This window comes from Lipophrys pholis (genome assembly GCF_963383615.2).
Source record: "Lipophrys pholis genome assembly, chromosome: 19".
Classification (NCBI taxonomy): Eukaryota; Metazoa; Chordata; class Actinopteri; order Blenniiformes; family Blenniidae; genus Lipophrys; species Lipophrys pholis.
Window position 1 is genome coordinate 7,203,533 of NC_137647.1, and position 20,121 is coordinate 7,223,653.

The 20,121-nt window shown below is 42.1% G+C and overlaps 3 protein-coding genes across 6 annotated transcripts; all 3 read right to left on the bottom strand.

Moving 5' to 3' along the window:
- Positions 1-6,199: 6,199 nt before the first annotated feature.
- LOC308124172 (SUMO-conjugating enzyme UBC9-like) lies at positions 6,200-10,972 on the bottom strand. 3 transcript variants are annotated; one of them, XM_080487040.1, is made up of 7 exons: positions 10,903-10,972; positions 10,282-10,367; positions 9,305-9,388; positions 9,089-9,161; positions 8,249-8,358; positions 7,967-8,046; positions 6,200-7,553 (listed from the first exon to the last, which is right to left on the bottom strand). In XM_080487040.1, exons 2-7 carry the CDS (start codon positions 10,345-10,347, stop codon positions 7,490-7,492), a joined length of 477 nt encoding a protein of 158 aa, XP_080343166.1. In that variant the 5' UTR covers positions 10,348-10,367; positions 10,903-10,972; the 3' UTR covers positions 6,200-7,489. The 3 variants fall into 3 exon arrangements, with proteins under 3 accessions (XP_080343166.1, XP_080343167.1, XP_080343165.1); XM_080487041.1 differs by having other exon boundaries at positions 10,795-10,972; XM_080487039.1 differs by having other exon boundaries at positions 10,638-10,972.
- Positions 10,973-11,887: 915 nt separating this feature from the next.
- LOC308124846 (3-mercaptopyruvate sulfurtransferase-like) lies at positions 11,888-15,718 on the bottom strand. 2 transcript variants are annotated; one of them, XM_080488196.1, is made up of 2 exons: positions 15,059-15,710; positions 11,888-13,479 (listed from the first exon to the last, which is right to left on the bottom strand). In XM_080488196.1, the coding sequence occupies exons 1-2, from the start codon at positions 15,645-15,647 to the stop codon at positions 13,181-13,183; spliced, it is 888 nt and encodes a 295-aa protein (XP_080344322.1). In that variant the 5' UTR covers positions 15,648-15,710; the 3' UTR covers positions 11,888-13,180. The 2 variants fall into 2 exon arrangements, with proteins under 2 accessions (XP_080344322.1, XP_080344323.1); XM_080488197.1 differs by having other exon boundaries at positions 12,279-13,537; positions 15,059-15,718.
- A 229-nt stretch (positions 15,719-15,947) lies between these two features.
- On the bottom strand, positions 15,948-19,402 carry LOC308124847 (3-mercaptopyruvate sulfurtransferase-like). The gene is made up of 2 exons (XM_080488198.1): positions 18,638-19,402; positions 15,948-17,512 (listed from the first exon to the last, which is right to left on the bottom strand). The coding sequence occupies exons 1-2, from the start codon at positions 19,224-19,226 to the stop codon at positions 17,217-17,219; spliced, it is 885 nt and encodes a 294-aa protein (XP_080344324.1). The 5' UTR covers positions 19,227-19,402; the 3' UTR covers positions 15,948-17,216.
- Between the last annotated feature and the right edge of the window lie 719 nt (positions 19,403-20,121).

Sequence of the window (20,121 nt, forward strand, 5' to 3'; positions counted from 1 at the left end):
CCTCCTCCTCCTCCTCCTCCTCCTCCCTCACTCGTCTCTCTCTTTCACTCTGTCACTCATCCCTCCATCCCCTCTTTCTCACCCCTCTCTCGTCTCTTTTTAGTGCCCAGTGACATTTTCCACTCGTAACCACAGCTTGAGTTCAGGGCTTACAGGAAGCGTCATGAGAGCGGTGAGTGATAGTGAGAGAGCGAGAGAGCGAGAGAGAGAGAGAGAGAGAGAGAGAGGACGGGCCAGAGTGGTGGTTGTTGAGCAGCAGAGGACCTCCTCCTCCTCCTCCTCCTCCTCCTGCTACTCCCCCCCCCCCCCCCCCCCTCCTCCACCTGAGCCCTGCCACATCTCGTCAGGTAATAATAATTGTAGTGAAAACAAGAAACACAAAGCAACACCACATCCTGTTTCAATCTCAACGTGAAGTGGGTTTGCAGAGAGAGAAACCGGCCTATGAAGTGGTTTCATGTCGATGAGACCCAGATTAAAACGAAAACAAAGGATCGAGAGGATAAAAGAAGACTGGCTAATGACACCAGGTTTAGACTCGCGAGGACGGCGAGGTCATTGAAGACACAAACACCCTCGCGCTCAAACAAATAGGTACGGCGTCAAAACCGCCGTCGCCGTCGCCGCAGCCACCGCTGCTACACTCCAGCGTCAGTAAAGAGGGAAGAGGTTGAAAGTTGAAGCAGCAGTCTGACTTTTAAATTTAGATTCATGATTGGATGTCTTTCGGAAGCTTCGCCAACCAATCGGGGACCATGAAGTCGATGTAATGATGAAGACATAAACCCGTAAACTAAAGGGGTTTTTAACTGAAGTCAGTCTTCAAAAGAAGAACAAAACTGGACCAAAGTCTGAATTCTCCATATTTAAAAATAGCAGTGTCTTGTGATACAGGATGAATAAAATGACCCAAGTCACAATTTTGACATAAGCGGTTATATTAAGGTAAAATCACAAGGTTGTTGGTCCGAGTCCTTGTTTGTATTTTGAGTCTTTTTTTCGACTTTAGACGACACTGTGTCGTTTTATTATTTTCTCTGATTTGGCCCAACTGTCCCCTCGTCGCTCTGATGGATTTCTGGCTTTTAACATTGTAACGTGACCTAAATGAAGGAGAGAGAGAAAATACTCCTCAAATCTTAATGAAGGAATGAATATTTGAAGGCTTTTGAATTATTATTATTATTATTTTTTTAAACAAATTCAGGCTTCTTTTCCAGTCAGCTTGTGATTTTTCTTTCTTTTTTCCACCCCCTCCATCACATACTCACAAACCTGAATAACCACCAACTGAAAACTGCAAGTTTGAAGAAAAAAAAAAAAAAAAGTCTTAAAAGTTCAGTGATGGTTTATGATGCAACATGCCTGAGCGTCGACGAGTGGAGCTGTTTTGAAGAGCCAGTCGAGGCGCCTGCGTGGGCTCAGACCTGCAGTGTAGGCCAGAGGGCATTTTGATGGCAGCGCTTCTCGTTCTCGCAGTTACCCCAGAAAAAACCCCCGACTCAAATCGACAACAACCGCAGAGGCCGAGCGGGGAGGAGGAGGAGGAGGAGGAGGTGTGAAAAGAAACAAGGGAGGATCAACTCAACCGTTGCTGCACCAAACAAACTCACCACTTATTCTACAATAACAGCGGCTCTTCTCGGGTAAAAACACCCGCAATGGACACAGATTATTCAAACATATATATGGAGAAGTGACGCCCCTAATAATATGAAGAGCCAGAGCTGACGAAGAACAATCTCTTGTACCAGAGCCCCGTGGGGCCCCGTGGCACATGACACACATTTCAAGGTTTATTTCAAAGCCGCATTCAGATTAGTTTGACGAATAACATAAATTGAGTTCCTGTTTCCTTCCAATGTCCAAAAATATGAATTTGGGGCTTATTTATGACAAAAAAAAAATAACAAATGAAACATAGAAACTCTCCCTGTTCTGCACCGTGTGCAGCACAGGGCGACGGCACATCGTCTCGTTCTCCAGGAAATCCCTGCTTTGAGTCTTGCAGACGTCTTTTTTGTGCAAAGTTTGCATGTTCTTCCAGAGCACGGCTGTTTTTTTTGGTTGTTTTTTTTCTCCCACAGTGCTAAAAATCTGTGATTGATGATTTGAGGTTTATTGGCGAGTCTATCAGTGTGTGTGAATGTGGTTTTTTTTTTACAATGAGACTTTTAGTAGAGCGAAGAGTATTTTTTTCACGTCACAAAAGCCCCAGCCTTGTGTCGGACGCACACAGAACAAACGGAATCCACAGAAGTGGTTGATATTAGGCGTTTAGCGTTTCTATTTGTATGATAACTCGGTTCAGGTGGACTCTGACAGTTTGTGCGTCGTCAGTAAGTCGGTGTGTGAGACTTCAAACGACTCCCCTCAGTCCCCCGGTTCCTCTCGTCGGCACGATGCTTCTGACGAAAAAAATAAAACAGTTTCAGTGGTTTTCAGTTGAAACTGCCTCCGTTCTACGTCACATAAAGCAAGAAGCGCAGCTGCTCACGTCAACGTCTCATCGCCAGGCGCATTAAAGACGACGAAGACCTTTTCTTAGTTTAGACTTTCTTTTATTTTCATTACTTGCATGTCCCACACGGATCTGCGTGGCTGCTTCCAGCTGACCACAGCTTGGTTTAGGCCCAAACCAGATTTCAAGGGACACCTTCCGTCTTGCCACTAATCTTTCATAGTAATCTCCGGAGTGATCAGCCGATTGTTTGCGCAGCAAGTTGCATCGCCTCAAGACCCGAGAGTGTGAATCACGTGGGGCGCAGTTGTGTGTTGTGGTGTCGGAGTAGGAAGCAGGACCTCATTTTGCGGCGACCTTTTTTTTTTCCATTTCCGTCAGAAGCCTTTTGAGCTTCTGGTTTGTGATGTTCCTCTCCGTCCACCGGACTGCGAATAGACGGCAAAGACAGACGAGACGTTTGAGGGTTTGCGTGTCGAACGAGCTTCTTAAATGAGGTCAAAATAACCTACAAATGTGACGTTTTAGAGAAACGGCAAATACTGACGCTAAAAATGTGATTAATTCACAACTATGGAACATTAAGGATCTAATGCATGTAGGTTTTGTGTACGTGGCAAAGTTTTATACGTGACTTTATGAGCTTCTAATTACATGAGGGATTAATGACGTATTTCTATTCTATTCTATTCTAAAGGTTGAACAATGTTTTGTGGCTTCAGACAAATCTTAAATGGTGAAAAGTGGTTTAAAAAAATCCAAACCGATCATTCGGGGTAAAACGTAGCAGACCCTGGTGAGCGTGTGTCCTCTTTCATACAAAGTTTGAATCAAATGTTTTTTAGACTCACAGAGCAGAGCTCAAGTGAGATGACCTTGGGAAGTGGCTGTTTGTCGCTGCGCAGCTGCGCTGCAGCAACACACTGAATTCCTGCAAGTTAGAATCTGAACTCTCCTCAAAAGAGAACAAAAACACGAGACTGTGTGAGGGAGGGAGACTGATGGGTACACCGACTCACTATTATTATATTATGGTGTGTTTGTGCCATGTAAGGTTTATTTTATTTACGTATATATGTATGAGAAAGAGAAAATAAAGAGGCTCTCCTTTGCTTCAGGTGTTAAAGGATGTGATGCGCTGACGTGAAATAACCCGATAGGACGCGTCTCGCCTGGGAACGAGGGCAGCCTACACACCACTTCCCATTTCATAAACTGACAAAAGCCACACGGTTCAGGCGAGTCGTTCCACGGACGAAGTCGAACGTGTGCGCGAGCGGAGAGAAGACCTACCCACGTCGTCTGTTCTGTGGCCGTACCAGAGCCGGGGGTCAGGGGGCCAGTTGTTCAGAGGGTGTCTGACGTAGGAGTCCCTGCTCTCTGAGACCCAGGTGGACCGTGCACCTAGAGACCAGAGGGTCGAACTTAAAGTGAGACGACACTCAGTCGCCTACCAACTCAAGCACTGGTTTGTTTGTTTGCTGCTATCCAGGAGGTATGATGGATGGATTCCACTCACATAGCCACACACGTTGGAATTTAAATAATATAGATTAGTATATTTTAACTGTTTGGCGGTTATATATTTGAATCCAAACAAATCACATAATTATCAAGATTTGAACGATTAAGATGCTGCTGAAATATTAATACAACGCTGTCTTGAGTCTCAATTTTCATGTCGACTGATGTATGTAAAATATATATTCACTGATTTCAAAAAGTATTTAAATGGACAAGCTTTACTGCAGTTTTTATACTTGTCTTATGAATAAGAAGTGACCATAATTTCATCTATAGGAAAGAGTATTTGTAGTAATAGTGACAAATTTAACAAATATTCTCAACAAAATAAAACCCCATAACATTACAAAAAGCATGGCTCCATCTTGTAATTACCTTGAAGTATCTCCAAACCTGTTTCTTAATCTCTCAGCCATGCAACATTTCTCATACGGAAAACAAGTGAATTTTAGTACATTTTTTCATTAAAAAAAAAATTCTAGCATCAATGTAATGCGGCGGGAATCGAAATGTTTAAAATCCTGATAAATATGAGAATTTTGATAGTTCTGATCACGACTGAAGATAATCTAAAGATTTAACCCACCAGCCAAGAAAATATATACACATACACTTTTTATTTTGGAAATTTTAGAAGTGGATATTTTTATCCTCACTAACTGAAGACGCGGGTCAGTTAAACTCACGCCTGATGACTGAGACCGACTTTCTCATGAAGTGACTGGAAATTCTGCTTCCACATACATTTTTGCCATGCACTCATATGAACAAAGAAAGCTGAACATTTCAAAGCGTGTCACTGTGTCGGGAGTAGACATGGCAACATTCACACACGGCTGAATTATTCATCAGGACAACACAGAGTTGCAAACTGCTCGGGATTCCCTTCAAGCAAAACCCAGTGAATAGAGGAAACACATACTGGATCGGGACACTCTTGTACAATTTAGATGTTTTCACACCAGGTGAGACAGATAGTTCAAGCAGAAAGGCCTCTGGATCGAAGAAAACTACTTCAGATAAACCAAAAAAAGGAGAGCCGGGAGAGCCACCCGTCTGGAGAGTGTTGATCTGGATTTTAACACGCAAACCTGGAAAGACGTCGGTACGCAGGCAGCGACTCAGGCTGTGATAGCCGTGAGGCTGAAGGTCGGCTCCGGGGTCGGGACATGGAGGCGGCGGCGGCAGGGGCGGCACCGCCGGGATTTCTACCAACCTCGCCTACGATTCAACACAGCCTTTCTCAGAATCAAAGACCAGCAGGAATAACAACTAAACGACCAAAAAATACAAAAAAAACACAAACCAAAACAACCCACCAACATTCTTGACTTCTCACCTGAGGCTTTGCCAGATCTGTTCGCCCGGGTGAGGTCATAGCCAGAGGATGAACCGCTGGCGAGGCGAGGCACAACAAAAGGTGTTGCATTTCTTAGAAATGGCATGCGAGACACCTGAGCCCATTACGTCAGGTTCCACTGTTGGACAAAGAGAGAAGGTGGGGGGGGGGGATATACCAAAGTGGTGACATTTACTAGTAAATGTCAAGACGTTCTGCAGCGTACAAAGACAAAGTTGCGTGCAAATGACAAGTGAAACGATCAGAGGGTTCGTGTTCGAAATCACGGAGCAGAAAGAACATGCATCTGTGGGATGAGCTTCAGAAACAAGAAATCTGAATGTTCCCGAGAAAAATGACGCTTGATTTGCTGCTAAGATGCATTGTCTCGACGTAAAGCTTCCTAATTTTGTATTTAGCCTATTTCTGCACTGTGGTTTATAATAGGAGGGTTTGAACTTGTAAGTTGCAGTATATAAAATAGAACCAAATCAGCAAGTGGCAGTGAATAATTAATTATGTAAAATAAGGGGGCACAACATATTCTCCACACACCGAGTTATTTTGATCTTACAAATTTCTTTTTGTCTAAAGGCAAAATCTGATGTGATAGTGTGAGAAATATACAAGAAAAAATAAATGTTTTAGTTCTACACAAGGCTATGTCGCTCCTAAATAGCTATACATAAAGATTTTGCCATAAGAACCCTTTTTGTACACTTTATTTTATTTGTTGATTTTGGATACGTACGTGCACATGACAAAAACCTTGTATAAACATGGTGTAAACAAGTGGTACGCTCCTGTCATTCAGACTTATTCAGTTATTATAATCCCACAAACCTCCACAAGAAATACGCAGAACACCGCTGAGTGCCGTTTTAAAATTTCACTTTATTTCACAATTTTTATGCAATTCCTTGTCTTTTGTTATACCACACACAAATGTCAACTGGCTAAAACAATATAAAACATAACTTCCACAACTTTCCATTATTTATATTATGTACATGCACTCGTATATTCGGAGGCAAAAAAAAAACAAAAAAAACCGAAAAGAATTAATAAGATCAGGTCTTTGCTCAAGTGCACTTTCATCTGCCGCCGCTGCTGGTCGAGAGGCCGTCTCCACCGAGAATCCATCAGCTCGGTCCGGATTCACTTTGTAAGCAGTGTGGCAGAAAACAACCCGATGGAGAGCGCACACAGCAACAGCTTTTTACTCAATTTACTAAGCGACTTCTCTGTAGTCGTACTGCGTCTTTGGAAGAAGTCATACTGATGTTGAATGTGCAAAAGTGTAAAAGTGACAATCGGTTAAAATTTGGATCTGAATCGACTCACTTGGTTTCACTGCAATAAAACATCACTGGAAGAAGCAGAAGCCTGATCCACCTCCCTCATCTTCCCTCTGAGCCTGCGCTGGACGGGGCGGCAGTTTTTATTTTTATTTTTTATTTTTTTTAAATGATCTACAACCCACGTGTCACGAGTGTGAGGATTGTCTTTTGTTTCAAAGTCTTGATGCTTTTGAGGATTTTTCTTGATACGCAAGACGAGATGCGAGTGTGACAAGAGCGGGCAACGACGGGTCAGCGGCGCTTGGTGTCGTGCTTCTGACCGCTTCACGTCCACATTCATGAAACTATCTACAATACTTCGGGGTTTTCATTAAAAAACAAAACAAAAAAAACTTGCTAATAGTTCAAATTGTTCTCTGCTGATGCCGACTGAACATTACAAAGAGTGTTTTTGGACATAAAATCGTATTTCTACAGCTCGGTCGATACATTATCATGGTTTATAGCTTGAATGGAGGAGCGCTCTGCACTCATGGTGAAACTGGAGAGATGGATTATACAAGAGATACATACTAACAGCAGAGTCCTAGGATCATCAGCTATGCACTCAAGGTGCATTACTTCTTCTTTTTTTTTTTTTTTTTTTTGAAGACAGGTAAAATTACAATCTTACTGAACTTTTAATGTTAAAAAAAAAAAAAAAAAAAAAAAAAAAAAGGAAGAAAGTAAAACAGGTCCTCTTGACACCTGTGTAAAAGTGTAATAATACTCAAAACCGGATTGCTGTCGGAGTGGTCCTCCCGTTTATAACCTCTCAGTTCAGGCTGCTCGTCGGGCGCCACGGAGGCCGGCCGGACCGCCACTTTATGACGGGGCAAACTTCTTGGCCTGTGCCCTTACTCGCTTCTCGTAGTCCATCCTGTTCTGACTGAAAAGAGGAGAGAACAACAGCAGGTTGTGAGAAACACTGAACACAACAGCTGAAGGCGATGAGAGAAATTTGTTTTGATATCAATCAAGCTTCACACATAATTAATGTCTATATTTTACTCCAAATAAACAAATGAAATAAGCAGAGAGAGAAAAAAAACACAATGGAAAAGTTGATGTTGCAAATATCACTTTTAAATTTCAAAAATACTTGAATTATAGTTAATATGCAATTAAAAAGGAACAAGTGACAACCAATAACCTTTTAATGGTATAAGATTATTTGAGAAACATTTCTACAAATGTTAAAGTCACTTCTGTTTTTAATGGAAGTAGGAAAACCAGTGCCTGTAATTTGACACCATCACAGGATAATGTCTGCTCCAGCAGGGTCTACCTGGGAAGACTTACCAGTAGATTGTGTAAGCCTCTGCTTGTGCCGGATCTTGTATGTTGGGCTCATTCAACAGCTCCTGGACACCCAACAGGATCTAAAAACAGAGGGAAGGTTTTAATCCGTGTTTCGTTCACTACAATGTGGTAATTTCCCTGGAGTAACACCCGCTTGAAACCAAATCACTACACATAATTAGGACCATAATTGGAGTAGAGTCATAATGAGGAAACTCTACTACTAACAGGCGTAAGACCACCAGTGTGTGTGTGTGTGTGTGTGTGTGTGTGTGTTCTGACCTGTTTGATAGTGATGGCAGGTCTCCAGTCTTTGTCCTCCTCCAGGATAGACAGACACACGGTGCCTGACGGGTAGACATTTGGGTGGAAAATCGGTGGCTCGAACTTGCCTGACAGGAAGAGATTGGGAGTGAAAGGAGGACATGAGAGCCTGGCACAATTTAACAGCCCAGTCACAAAATTTGAAGTAGGACACTATTATTTCACACAATGTCCCTAAAACACAAGAGGATCTGTGAGAGGATTGTCTCTTTGCAAAAACCTGAAGCTTTCTTTGTGGCTGATGCGTGCGACACAGCCACGTAGCAGAGTGAACTTTAAGGGGTAAGTCCGGAAAGGAAACAGACTCCAACCACCAAACTGACTGTGCACCTAGAACAGGGGCTACCGCCGTTCCACCACTGTGCTTTCAATCTAAAAGGTTTGACACGGACTAGAAAAGTGGACTTGTGAATTCTGCTGCGAGCCGCTTCAGACTCAAACACCACTAACCCCTTTCAACCACCTACGCAGGAGTCGAATGGTACGGTGAGAATCTATAGACGATGGCCACAAGAGTACAGTCGAAAGCTCAAAACAAACCCCAGCGCGAGAAGCAGCATGAAAAGTTTACCCACAAACAGCCTCTGAGCAAGCACACGATTCAAAACCTAATAGGAAGTTGCGTTTTTCACTGTAGTAATTTCTGTAAGCTGTATATTTAGAGTCAACAGAAAATGTGATACGTTGAGTTATTTTGACAGGAAAATGAGAAAATGATGGTCATAACACGTAATCCTTAGGACCTCCTGTTACTTGCTTTTACAAGTATCTCTGCTCGTGAAGAGAAGTGGTACTTACATTTAGGCGGAGAGGAAGGATAGTCATCTTTAAAGAGCATTCGGAGTTTGTAGAGTCCTCCCTCCCACAAAGTCTGATGAGAATTGAAAAATGTATCACTTTATTGATCTTACTGAGAATATCAATCAAACGTACAGTTAACTTAAGAAATAAAAGTTTTTTTTTTTTTTTCAAAACACCATGAGCGCTATACGTTGCTCTCTGATGGTGACTTACTCCTTTCTTCCCGGGAATGGCGCACTCCCAGTTCATCAGGTTCATGGTTCCATCGGGATTCTTGGTGGGTACAGCAACAAAGCCCTGTGAGGTTGACATGAAGTACAAACCGGCAGGCGTCAGGTTGTGGCAGAAGCACATCAACACTTAGTGTGTTTGCATATTATCCCCATTTAAAATTTAATTTGGGTTTGAATAGGATTCAGACCAGGGATGTGTCGTATTGTGTTACTCATGACACTGTAATACTTTAAATTAAGTGTTTGTGTGTAAAACACACAAAAATTACCACACGACTGTTGGGGGGGTGGGGGGTGTGTGTGTGTGTGTGTGGGGGGGGGGGGGGGGTCTTTTCCAGAGTGTTGGATTACTGACAAGGGTTTGACACTTTAACACAGATAATTAAAAGAATCCCTCTTAATTTTACCTCAATTTATCAGCCTGATTAATTCAATCTACCTCATTCCACCCTGCAGATGAAACACTGTCAATTTATTTGTATATGTAGTTAGCATATATTAAGAGATTAGTAGGCTCATATCAAACTTGGTAACACTTTAGTGTGATTCACAATTTCAATCACTTAATATTAAGATTCTTAATTGCCTTGTTTTCACGCATTTTCATTGTGAAGCACCGTGAAATGCCTTATATCTGAATGGTGTTATATAATTTAATTTATGATGCTTTTTAAAAGAGGTGACATTAACTTAATCTTACTAGATCTTCCAAGTGTTAATTAGTTCACGTAGTTTGAATATATTGATTAGTGGGCTCAAAAATAAACCCTGTAAAACTTTACAAAGGAATGTTATAGTTTATTTGATATCATTCATGTTGCATTCATGTGTGTCACAGGTCTTTAATTTGAGGTTGGTCATTATTTGGTTGAGTTTGAAAACATAAAAAGGTAGTAGTATCTTATTAAGAAAAAAAAAAGGCTGATTTTGTTCAGTATTGAGCAACATGCAGCTTACAAACGGGTGATCTTTCCTCCAAGCTTTGCGCTCCTGAGACAGTCTGCTAAGAGCAATGCCAGACATCGCTGCTCATCAACGCCTCCCTGTGGGGGAAAGAAAACAACCCAAAACAAATTAATTAACATTTCAAAGAGCCCATATTGATTCTATTTATACCGTAAGAACACCACATGATGATAAAATCTCGAATTATTTCGGCAATTACTATCCGTATGAGCGCGAGCCTCGAGAAGTTAATTGACTGAGCAACAGCAAGCCTCTCAACACGACACTCATAAAGCCACACATAAAGGTAAGTTGACCCAACGTTGAACAAGTGTAAGCATTTAGTTACATGTTGTAAATCGACTTACCAAGTTTTTAACTTCACAGAGTATCAGAATGGGCGTTTAGCGGGTTTTAGAGCGAGCTTGTTAGCTATGCTAACGCTAACGCTACCGTGTAATGTCGGCGACCGAAAAAAAAAAAAACACACCCTTCGACGGTTTAAAAAGAAAACCCGAAACAAACCTGCTAGTTAGGAAAAAAAAAAAACCCGAGGCGTGTGAACCGATTATTTTATCAACATTACTCAAACACCCCGCTCGGATACGGTGGTTGAATTTGGTGATATTTTACCACAGTTGTGTGTAACAATGTGACTCCGAAAAACACCTCGACAGCCAGTCCCTTTGCCAGGAAGGACCCCAATTTGTTTATTTCGTGAGGACCTTCAGGCAGTGCGCGGGACGCCTCACTGACCACGTCAGTCGGCCATCTTTGTTGAGGCACGCGGCCAACCGCGTCCCACTGGAATACAGCAAGGCGGCCATCTTCGTTGAGGCATGAGCCGTTCTGCGTCCCTCTGGATTTGAGTCGTGTCCAAAATGTGTCGGTCACCGGAGGACAGGCAGAAAAACAAAAACAAAAAAACAAAATAGCAAGTCTATGCACAATGAGGGAGATTCATAGAAATGTTAAGATGAGTGCAAATATTTTAATGAAAGTAAAAATTATTTTATAAAATCTTATTTTTTTAAATATGCTTTATAAAAAAAACAAGCAAGTCTATGGACAATGAGGGACAAACATCAAAATGTTAAGACAACTGCAAGAAATTGAAGAAAGTACAAACCACCAAAAATTCTTTTCTTAATTTTAAAAAAGCTTAATATATAAAGTTGACTGTTTTACTTCTCCCTTCCCCTTTTCAAAAATGTTAAGCTAGATGTATGTGCTAGGTCGATGTGTGTGCATTGTGTATACATCTATTTTGTGCATATGCACATGTGTATAATATGTATATATTAAGAGGTATTTATATAACTTTGTTAATCTTATTAAATGTGACTATACATATTTGTGTGTAAATAGAGAAGCATTTTTAAACATGCATTTATATGATTATCCTAAAATGTATATTTGCACATCTCTGTGCATCATTGCTTTTTGTTTGCGATCGAACTCAATAGATTCTCCTAATTTTCCTTTATTGACATTGGTGCTTTCACCTCACAGCGAGACTGTTGTGGGTTCAAAGACAGACCAGGGCTTTTCTGTGTGAAGTTTCTATGTTCTCCTCGTGTGTGTGTGTGTGTCATGTCACAAGCAAGTGAGGTTAATTAATTGCCTCGTCTGAATTTTTTTATTTCTTTTTTATCATGAAAGGTACAAAAAAAACAACAAAAAACCTGCTGGGAAAAGTGGTGGCCTGCCCCACCTATTGAGAAACTCTGGTCTGACCGGTTTGTGAAAGAAGAAAATTCAGGAAGGCGAAATGACACTTAAAGAGGAAAGATGACAAAGCCTTTTTTTTTTTCTATTGTACTGACAATACTGTTAATGTGCAGTGATTTTAGATACCTGCATTGGAATCGACCACATTGAAACTTGGCTGATATATTGAAGATTGCGCTGGGATGTGAGGAGTTAAAAAAATAAAATTAAATTAAATGCCTGTATAGAAATTATAGAATGTTTCAGATGTCTTAAAAAAAATAAATAAAGGGCCACCTGATTTCCATCGCGTTTTATTGAAAATATATTCCCCATCATCTTTACAAAATACATTCATCTAAACGTCATTCAATGAACATTTCCACTTAATTTCGTTTTCAGTCAACGTCAGCATTATATTAAACCATCTCATGACGTCACTCGGTCTATGTCAAGGATATCGGATGTTGAATTTAAAATTCAAGGCACTGAAGTCTCTTGTATGAACAACACAACAGATTTTAGATTAGTTTTTATTTTTTTCAATCTGCGTTATAGACTCTTTATACGTGACGGCGGCAGGATCAATCTGAAGAACCTTTGATATGACACCCACCACTGTAACACCATCACCCCACAACAAACCCGACAATGATAAACTAAAACGGTTATGAAAGTAGGACTTTGTACGTTTTAAAGACGTGACATTCTCGTTTCAGCAAAAAAAATAAAAAATGAAGTTATCTTATTAGTTAAGCGATACGGCTGATCAATAGTCCTCTGCATTTTGCCCTTTTGACTTTCACAGCCGTTTGACCGAAGCTAAATATTTACTTTTCCCGTTATTGAATACATATGTCCAAGAGAGACATGGCTATAACGAAAGCTTATATAACTCGCATGAAAACCTCCATTGATTGACGAATTTGTGCAATAAGTCACCTCAGATAGTGTGAAACGGTCTAGACTGGATGGTTTCAGGTATGTCAAACTGCATACAGCAGTGGCAGCTTGTCCAGGAGGAACCATGAGTGCGATAAAGTGTTTTAGAAGATGAACAGAAACAGTGTACTACCCACTCGAAACTAGTGCAAATTACACCACTCGACTCCAGCCTTATAGAGTCTCGAAAAATTCCCGTTTTTTTTAAAAAAGCAAGCATTAAAAACGTCCCATCTTTCTGTTGTATTGGCTGAGCCGGTCACTGGTTCTTCCCCTCTCCCTCTGAGATGATGAGCTCTGGAGGAGCCCTTTTGAACCACTCCCCCCAGGAGCCGTCATAAATACAAACTCCGGGGTGCCCCAGAAGGTGAGCGGCCAGGGCGACGTGGCACGCCGTGACGCCGGAGCCGCAGCTGACCCAGAGCGGCTGCTGCAGGTCCACCCCGGCCTCCGTGAACAGTCTGGACAGGCTCTCGGCTCCCAGCTCCTTCCCGGAGGCGTCCAGGAAGGACGTGAACGGCATGCTGATCGCTCCGGGGAAATGTCCGGGAAGCACATCTGTGGCGGAGAAGCAGGGATGAGAGACGCACGGCGCGGTGGTGAACCTGCGTAAACCCTGAGAACCGTCACCAAGCCACATCACTGGATGGCTTATTTTAGACAATTACTCTGACAAATATCTCACTAAATATGTACAATTATAACACATTTTGATCGATATCACATGTAGAACAATGCAAAAAGTGTGCGTCCAATCATTCCTGTACAGCACATAGTTTCAGCTGTGCTTGTTTTAAAAGCGCGATATAAAAACAAACTTGGGTCGAGTTGTCTGAGGACGGCAGAAATCTGTAGGTGTCATTGGAAAATAATGTCCAACAGCTGCGGGACCCTTGGGGAAGTATTTGTTCAGTTCTAGAAACATGTCTCGCGGCCTGAAAACGAACTTAAAACGTGCAGCCGGAGCCATAAAGAACTATCTTTAGAGACAACGGGAACTCAAAGTCCTGCTACGGTGTCTGTGGACAAATTGGACAAATTGTCCAAAATGTAAAAAACATTCAATCTGTCCAGTTCTTGTCATACAATGGGTGTCAGAAGATAGAGTAAATATCAGCTATTAATGTTGCATCTGCAGAGTTACCATGAACATCTGACCTCTGCTGAATCCTGGTTCTTTTTCCACAGCTTTAACAATCCAGTACTGCAGCGTCAGTAAAGACGCACATATTTGATCGTGTTTGTACAATATCTGCTAATTCTGTTGTGTGCAGTGGGAGCTGCTGCTTGTTTTCGTCAGTTTGAGACTATTAATAAGCTAAAAAAAACAGTTCAAACCACAAGTACACATAAAACTGTTGCGAGTTTATAACCATGAGCGCTTTAATGAGCCATAAAATCATAGATTACACAGCAGGACTGCAGTGCCCAGTAGCAGGTAGTCAATCATTTACAAGACGCAGGAAGAGATTTATCCAGTTTGGAGACTTTTTAAACTGGACACGGTGGTTAAAGTTGGCTATTTGGTCAGTCTAATGGTTCGTAACACATTTTATCATGTGTAAACGGAACATAAAGTTCTTTTTGAAGAGGGGAAGTATCATTTAAGTATCTTGGGGCCAGGAGAAGTGTCTCATCTGGTCATTTTAATTTGGTGTCTGGTTTTGATGTGACAATCTGGATTCGCAAAGTGATGATTTCTTTCATGTTTATCTCTGCAGAAAAGTAGGGATAACTATCAGTACCGATAGTTATCGAGCCGATATTGGGGAACAGAAATTAAAGTTTTTTTTTTTTTTTAGAGGACAAGATCCGATTATAAACATTTTCCTTGATTTTGCTAATTTTCAGTCCGTTTGTTTACCCTGTTACTTGGTTATACCATATTGATGCATCACCAGAAACATGACACGACCATTATCAGTGAGGACATTTTTCACTGTTTCTGAAAAAGACAACATGGTCGCAGTATGAAAATAAAGTTCAGCCGAAGTGCCAAGAGGGGGTATAAAACCGATTTCATTAACTCAGGTAAAAATCTTTTCGGTTATCGGCACCAGCATCCGTTGTAAGAAGCAGGAAGTTATCGATTATCGGTATCGATGTGAACAAGGAGTTATCAAAAAGTCCTGCTCACCATCTCTGGGCTCCGGCTCGATGCCTCTGAACCTCCCTGCGGACCTGGCGTCCACCACCTGGACCTTCTCGGTTTTGATGTTCTCCAGAACCTCCTCGTAGCTCTTCACCCAGGCCCGGTTCAGTTCGGCCCGGAAGTCTCTCGGCTCCGGTTTGCGGTGCTCGGAGGTCAACGGGTGACCCGCCGCCACCCAGTTCTTCATGCCGCCGTCCAGCACCGACACCGAGCCGTGGCCGAACAGCCGGAACATCCACCAGATCCGCGGCGCGGAGAACGAGCCGAAGTCGCTGGTGTCGTACACCACGACGTGCGTGTCGTTCCCGATGCCGAGGTCCCCGACGTACCGGGAGAAGTGACCGGAGGCGGGCAGCATGTGGTCCAGGGACGAGCTCTGGTCGCTGCACTCGTCCAGGTCAAAGAACGACGAGCCCGGGATGTGCTTCTGCGCGAACTCATCCCGCGGGTTCCGCTTGGTTTTAGGCAGGTACCAGGAAGCGTCGAGGACGCGGAGTTTGGGACCGACCAGGTTGTTTCTGATGGCATCAGCCAGCCACTGGGCAGAGACGAGACTCCGGAGCTGAGCCGCCATGACGACGCGCTGCCTGCAGTGCTCACTCCGACCGCGAGAGGGCGAGAACTCCACAGGTGCGCACAGTGCAGACACACATTCAAACGCACAAACAATTTAATAATAATAATAATAATATTAATAAACATATTGAAAAACATATCTGGCTGTTTTAAAAAACTTTTTCTTAAATTAGCGCCCAATACTGCACAAGCATTCAGTAATTTATGAATTAGCACAGCTTTTCTTTCCTATGTCACCACAATAACAACTTGGATAATTCTCTTGCTTCGTCCAATCTTCAAGAAACACCGTAAAAGTCATCAGATCAGAGCAAGGGAAAAGAACACCTTTCTCACTCTGATAGTTAGTGTTTATTGTGAATATTAAAAATGCAAACATATTCAGTCACCTACCAAAACCTGTCAAAAGTACCAAGTAACTAAGGTGGTTAAAGCTGCATCCTTTAAAGTACTTCAAGGCTTAAGACATTACGTGCAACAATTGGAAAGCTGGACTCACAAAGGCTCCACACATGCATTTAACAAATGTATCTCTCCCACCAGTAGAATGCTAAAATCAATCATTACTTTCAGACTCAACTTAAAAACACTGCTTAAAAGGTCAGACATTTCTTCAATTAAAATTAACAGACACGTGACAGATCAAGAAAAACCCTGAATGAACTCGGGAGGCTACTTATCGACATTCATTCCAGGTGTGCAAAATCTTATGATGGCATGTTTGCACAATCCGTAAGGTCTCTGAAATGCTTCATTTCCCCCTCCACTATTAAAAAAAGCTTAATTTAGCTAAAATTTGGGGTGTATAAAATGACATATTGGATTATGAATCCTGATAGACAACCTTGATGCACAGTTCTGCACAGTTACTTAGCTCAGTCTGTTACGTCACTTGGAATCAACATGCAGTGTTGGGACAAGGATGGCTGCAGCATCAGTCAAGCATTTTGCTCTACCATGTGATCTATGCGAAGGATGTTGTCAGTCAATACAAAAGACAGTTGGCATGGTGCACTTATGGTGCCAGTCCGCCTCTGTGCCCACATGTATATTACGTTGCTTGTCTGTGATATACTCATCAATTTGAACTGAAATCTGCAGTCTTTGGCTCATGCGTTAAAGCTGCATGCAAATGAGCAGGATTAAATAGGACTTTTACCTAGTATAGTTTGACATTTGGGGATTTAACAAGGTTGCCAATGAGCCCCTCTAATAAAACACATTCAGTTGTTAGGTTTTTCTTTTATTTGTCACTTGTCTGTACATTACAAAGTTCAAATAAAAAAAATATTTTTGAAAAAGGCAGAGGAAGAACCATACCACTTGACAAAATTGATTCACAGTTCACACCTTGCATAGCTTTACATACACAGAATACTTTGTCTGTAATTAAGGCGCAACAGATGTTACTGGCTGTCATGAATGTATAGAGTAACCGGTATATTTGCTTCAGATATAATTAAGCTTATAGTGATTAAATACAATCAGTCAGCAATGCTATGATTCATTCAGCTGCACAGTGTGGGTATTGATTTACAAGAGCAGCTATTTCTGTTCACGCGCCTTCTTATAGCTCGTGTTTGGCCTCTGAGAGGATGTGCTCGGGCGGAGCCTTGCTGAACCACTCAAACCAGGATCCGACGTACACCGGCACGCCGGGGGCGCCGCACAGGTGGGCAGCCAGCACCATGTGGCAGGCCGTCACGCCGGAGCCACAGGTACTGCATAAAGGCTTACCCAGATCCACCTGTGACTCCTCAAAAAACTGCTTCAGCTTCTCTGTGGGAAGCATCTTGCCGTCTTCCCCAAGAAACATGTTGAAAGGCATGCATTTGGAGCCTGGGATGTGGCCTGGATCAATACCTGTGAAACAATGACACCCATTTAGAGTACAGTTAGTGGTGCAACTTGCATTTAAGTATGCGATTTCTTGTTTTAAATTAAATAGAGTTGTTAAAAGTATCAATATTCATCATAATAGTTTCATATTTTCAGGCCTATTTAGTATACCGCCCGGTGAAATCATGAACCAGAAGATTTTTAGTGATTTTATTTTTATCACTAAATTGGTTGTAGGTGAATTGGGGACACATTAAATTGGTGAAATTGGCTTTAAGGTAAAACCATAAGTGTAACATGTTGTAGGCCATATATAAAGACCTACTTGAGTTTAAATTTAAAAACCTTTAACTAGCACACAAAAAGTCTGATTTTCCCTAAAGATCTTAATAGATGTCATCAATTATGTCTGATAATGGAAAACAATTAAATACAGGAGTCTCAGTCAAGCATAAATCACTTGGCACAAGACAAATACGCAGTATGAAATATGTGCCATTCAAAGTTTGAGGGGTGGGACATCCTAATACATTTGAGTATCACTGACTTCTGTGCAAAGCAGAAGACAAAGTGTGTGAGGGATGCACAATATATCACAAATGTATCTGTCGTCAAGTAGTCTGTCGTCAAGAGTAAAACTCTTCTAAAACTCTCAACTGAAAGTTGATTTGAGGGGAGGGCAAACACTATTACAAATCATAGTTATTGCAACATTCTACATTATCGCAAATTACACGTTGGCCTGATATTGCGCAGCCCCACTGTGTGCATAAGACAAGATTATTTCAAATCACGCAAAACAGACGCAGAAGAGTATTGATTTTCTTCTTCTTTACAAGTAAATCTTTATTCTGAAGCGTGTAAAAGACAAACAAGTCGCGAGAGGCGGGTGATGTGGGTGAAAGTTTGCACCCATATTTGTTTAAGTGAGAGGCAGCGATTTGTGATAAGGACGCAATCTGTCCGCTTCACCGCTTCACTCACTTGTACTACTGTTCTGATGTCTTAGTCTATTTTCTTTCTCCTTTTCAGGCTCCAATTGCTCTTTTTGAAATGTGCAAAACAGTAAAATGTGGATGTTTTGTCAGTATTTAAACTCGGGATTTAGTTTATTCTTGTGCGTAATTGCGCGCGTAAAAGTGTAGTCACCTTCTCTTGGTTCTGGTTCCAGTCCACGGAACCTTTCGTATGTCCTCACGTCCACCAGCTGGAATTTCTGAGTTGGAATGTTATCTGTGATGTCCTCAAACGACCTGACCCAGGATCGGTTCATGGTGGCGGTGAACTTGGATGCCTCGGGCTTGGAGTGCGCCGCGGACACCGGGTGACCCTCACCGACCCAGTTCCTGAAGCCTCCGTTCAGCACCGACACGTTCGGATGCCCGAACAGCCGGAACATCCACCAGACCCGGGTGCAGGAGAACGCGCCGAGGTCACTCGCGTCGTAAACGACGACATGGCTGTCGTTCCCGATGCCCAGATTCCTCACGTAGTCCGCGAAGAACTCCTCGGTCGGCAGCGTGTGGTCGTACTGCGAGGTCCGGTCCGTGCACTCATCGATGTCGAAGTAAGACGCGCCCGGAATGTGAGACTGTGCAAACTCCTTCCTGGCGTCACGCCCCATCGATGGCAGGTACCACGACGTGTCCAGGATCCGCAGGTGCGGACCGACCAGATTGCGCTTTACAATGTTCGCGAGCCATTTCGCAGAGACGAGAGTTTGAGCTTGCAAGCCCATGTCTGCACCGGGCTGAATGGTCAGTGTCAACACCTACTTGCTCTGCCTATTTATTTATAGAGGTTGGCTGATAAGTCTTTATCACAATAACACAGCGCAGACGGCCCACACAGAAACCCAGAGAAGGATGTATCAGTAAACGAGAAGTATACTTAACAACATAAAATGAAATAAAGACTGTCCTGCTACACATATCTGCTTTATATAGCAACCCTAAAAGCCACACCTCTTATTAAAAAAATAATCATATTAGACAGCCCTTCTTTGCACACAGGAAATGACCTGGACTGAGGGAGAAAGCACAAAAGCACACAACATCCGTCATCTGGTTTCTCCATGTATTTCCTCACATGAAAAAGATTTAAAAAAAAAAAAAAAGTTTAAACTCATCTAGTCCTACCCATTAACACTGAATAGTTACTAATATTAACTTGTATCAAATATTTATATTACTTCATATATTCCTAATAATCAGTCAACAGTTCCCACACACACACACACACACACACACACACACACACACACACACACACACACACACACACACACACACACACACACAGCTTGCAAAAGTATTCATAGCCCTTGAACGTCTCCATGTATTTTATTGGGATTTTAAGTGGTGAATCAACAGAAACTGCTGCATAATTGTGAATTGAAACAAAATCTAAACATTGTTTTCCTTTTTCTCAAACCAGAACAAAACTGAAAACCTACCAGCTTTGCCATGTAGGATCTGAAGTTATTGTCCATTCTTCTTTAAAAAAATAACTGAGGCTCAGTCAGATTGGATGGAGAGTGTCTGTGAACAGATTTCCATTTGCATTAAGGTCTGGACTTCGACTTGACCATTCTAACACATTAATTTACTTCGATCAAAATCTTTCCATTGTAG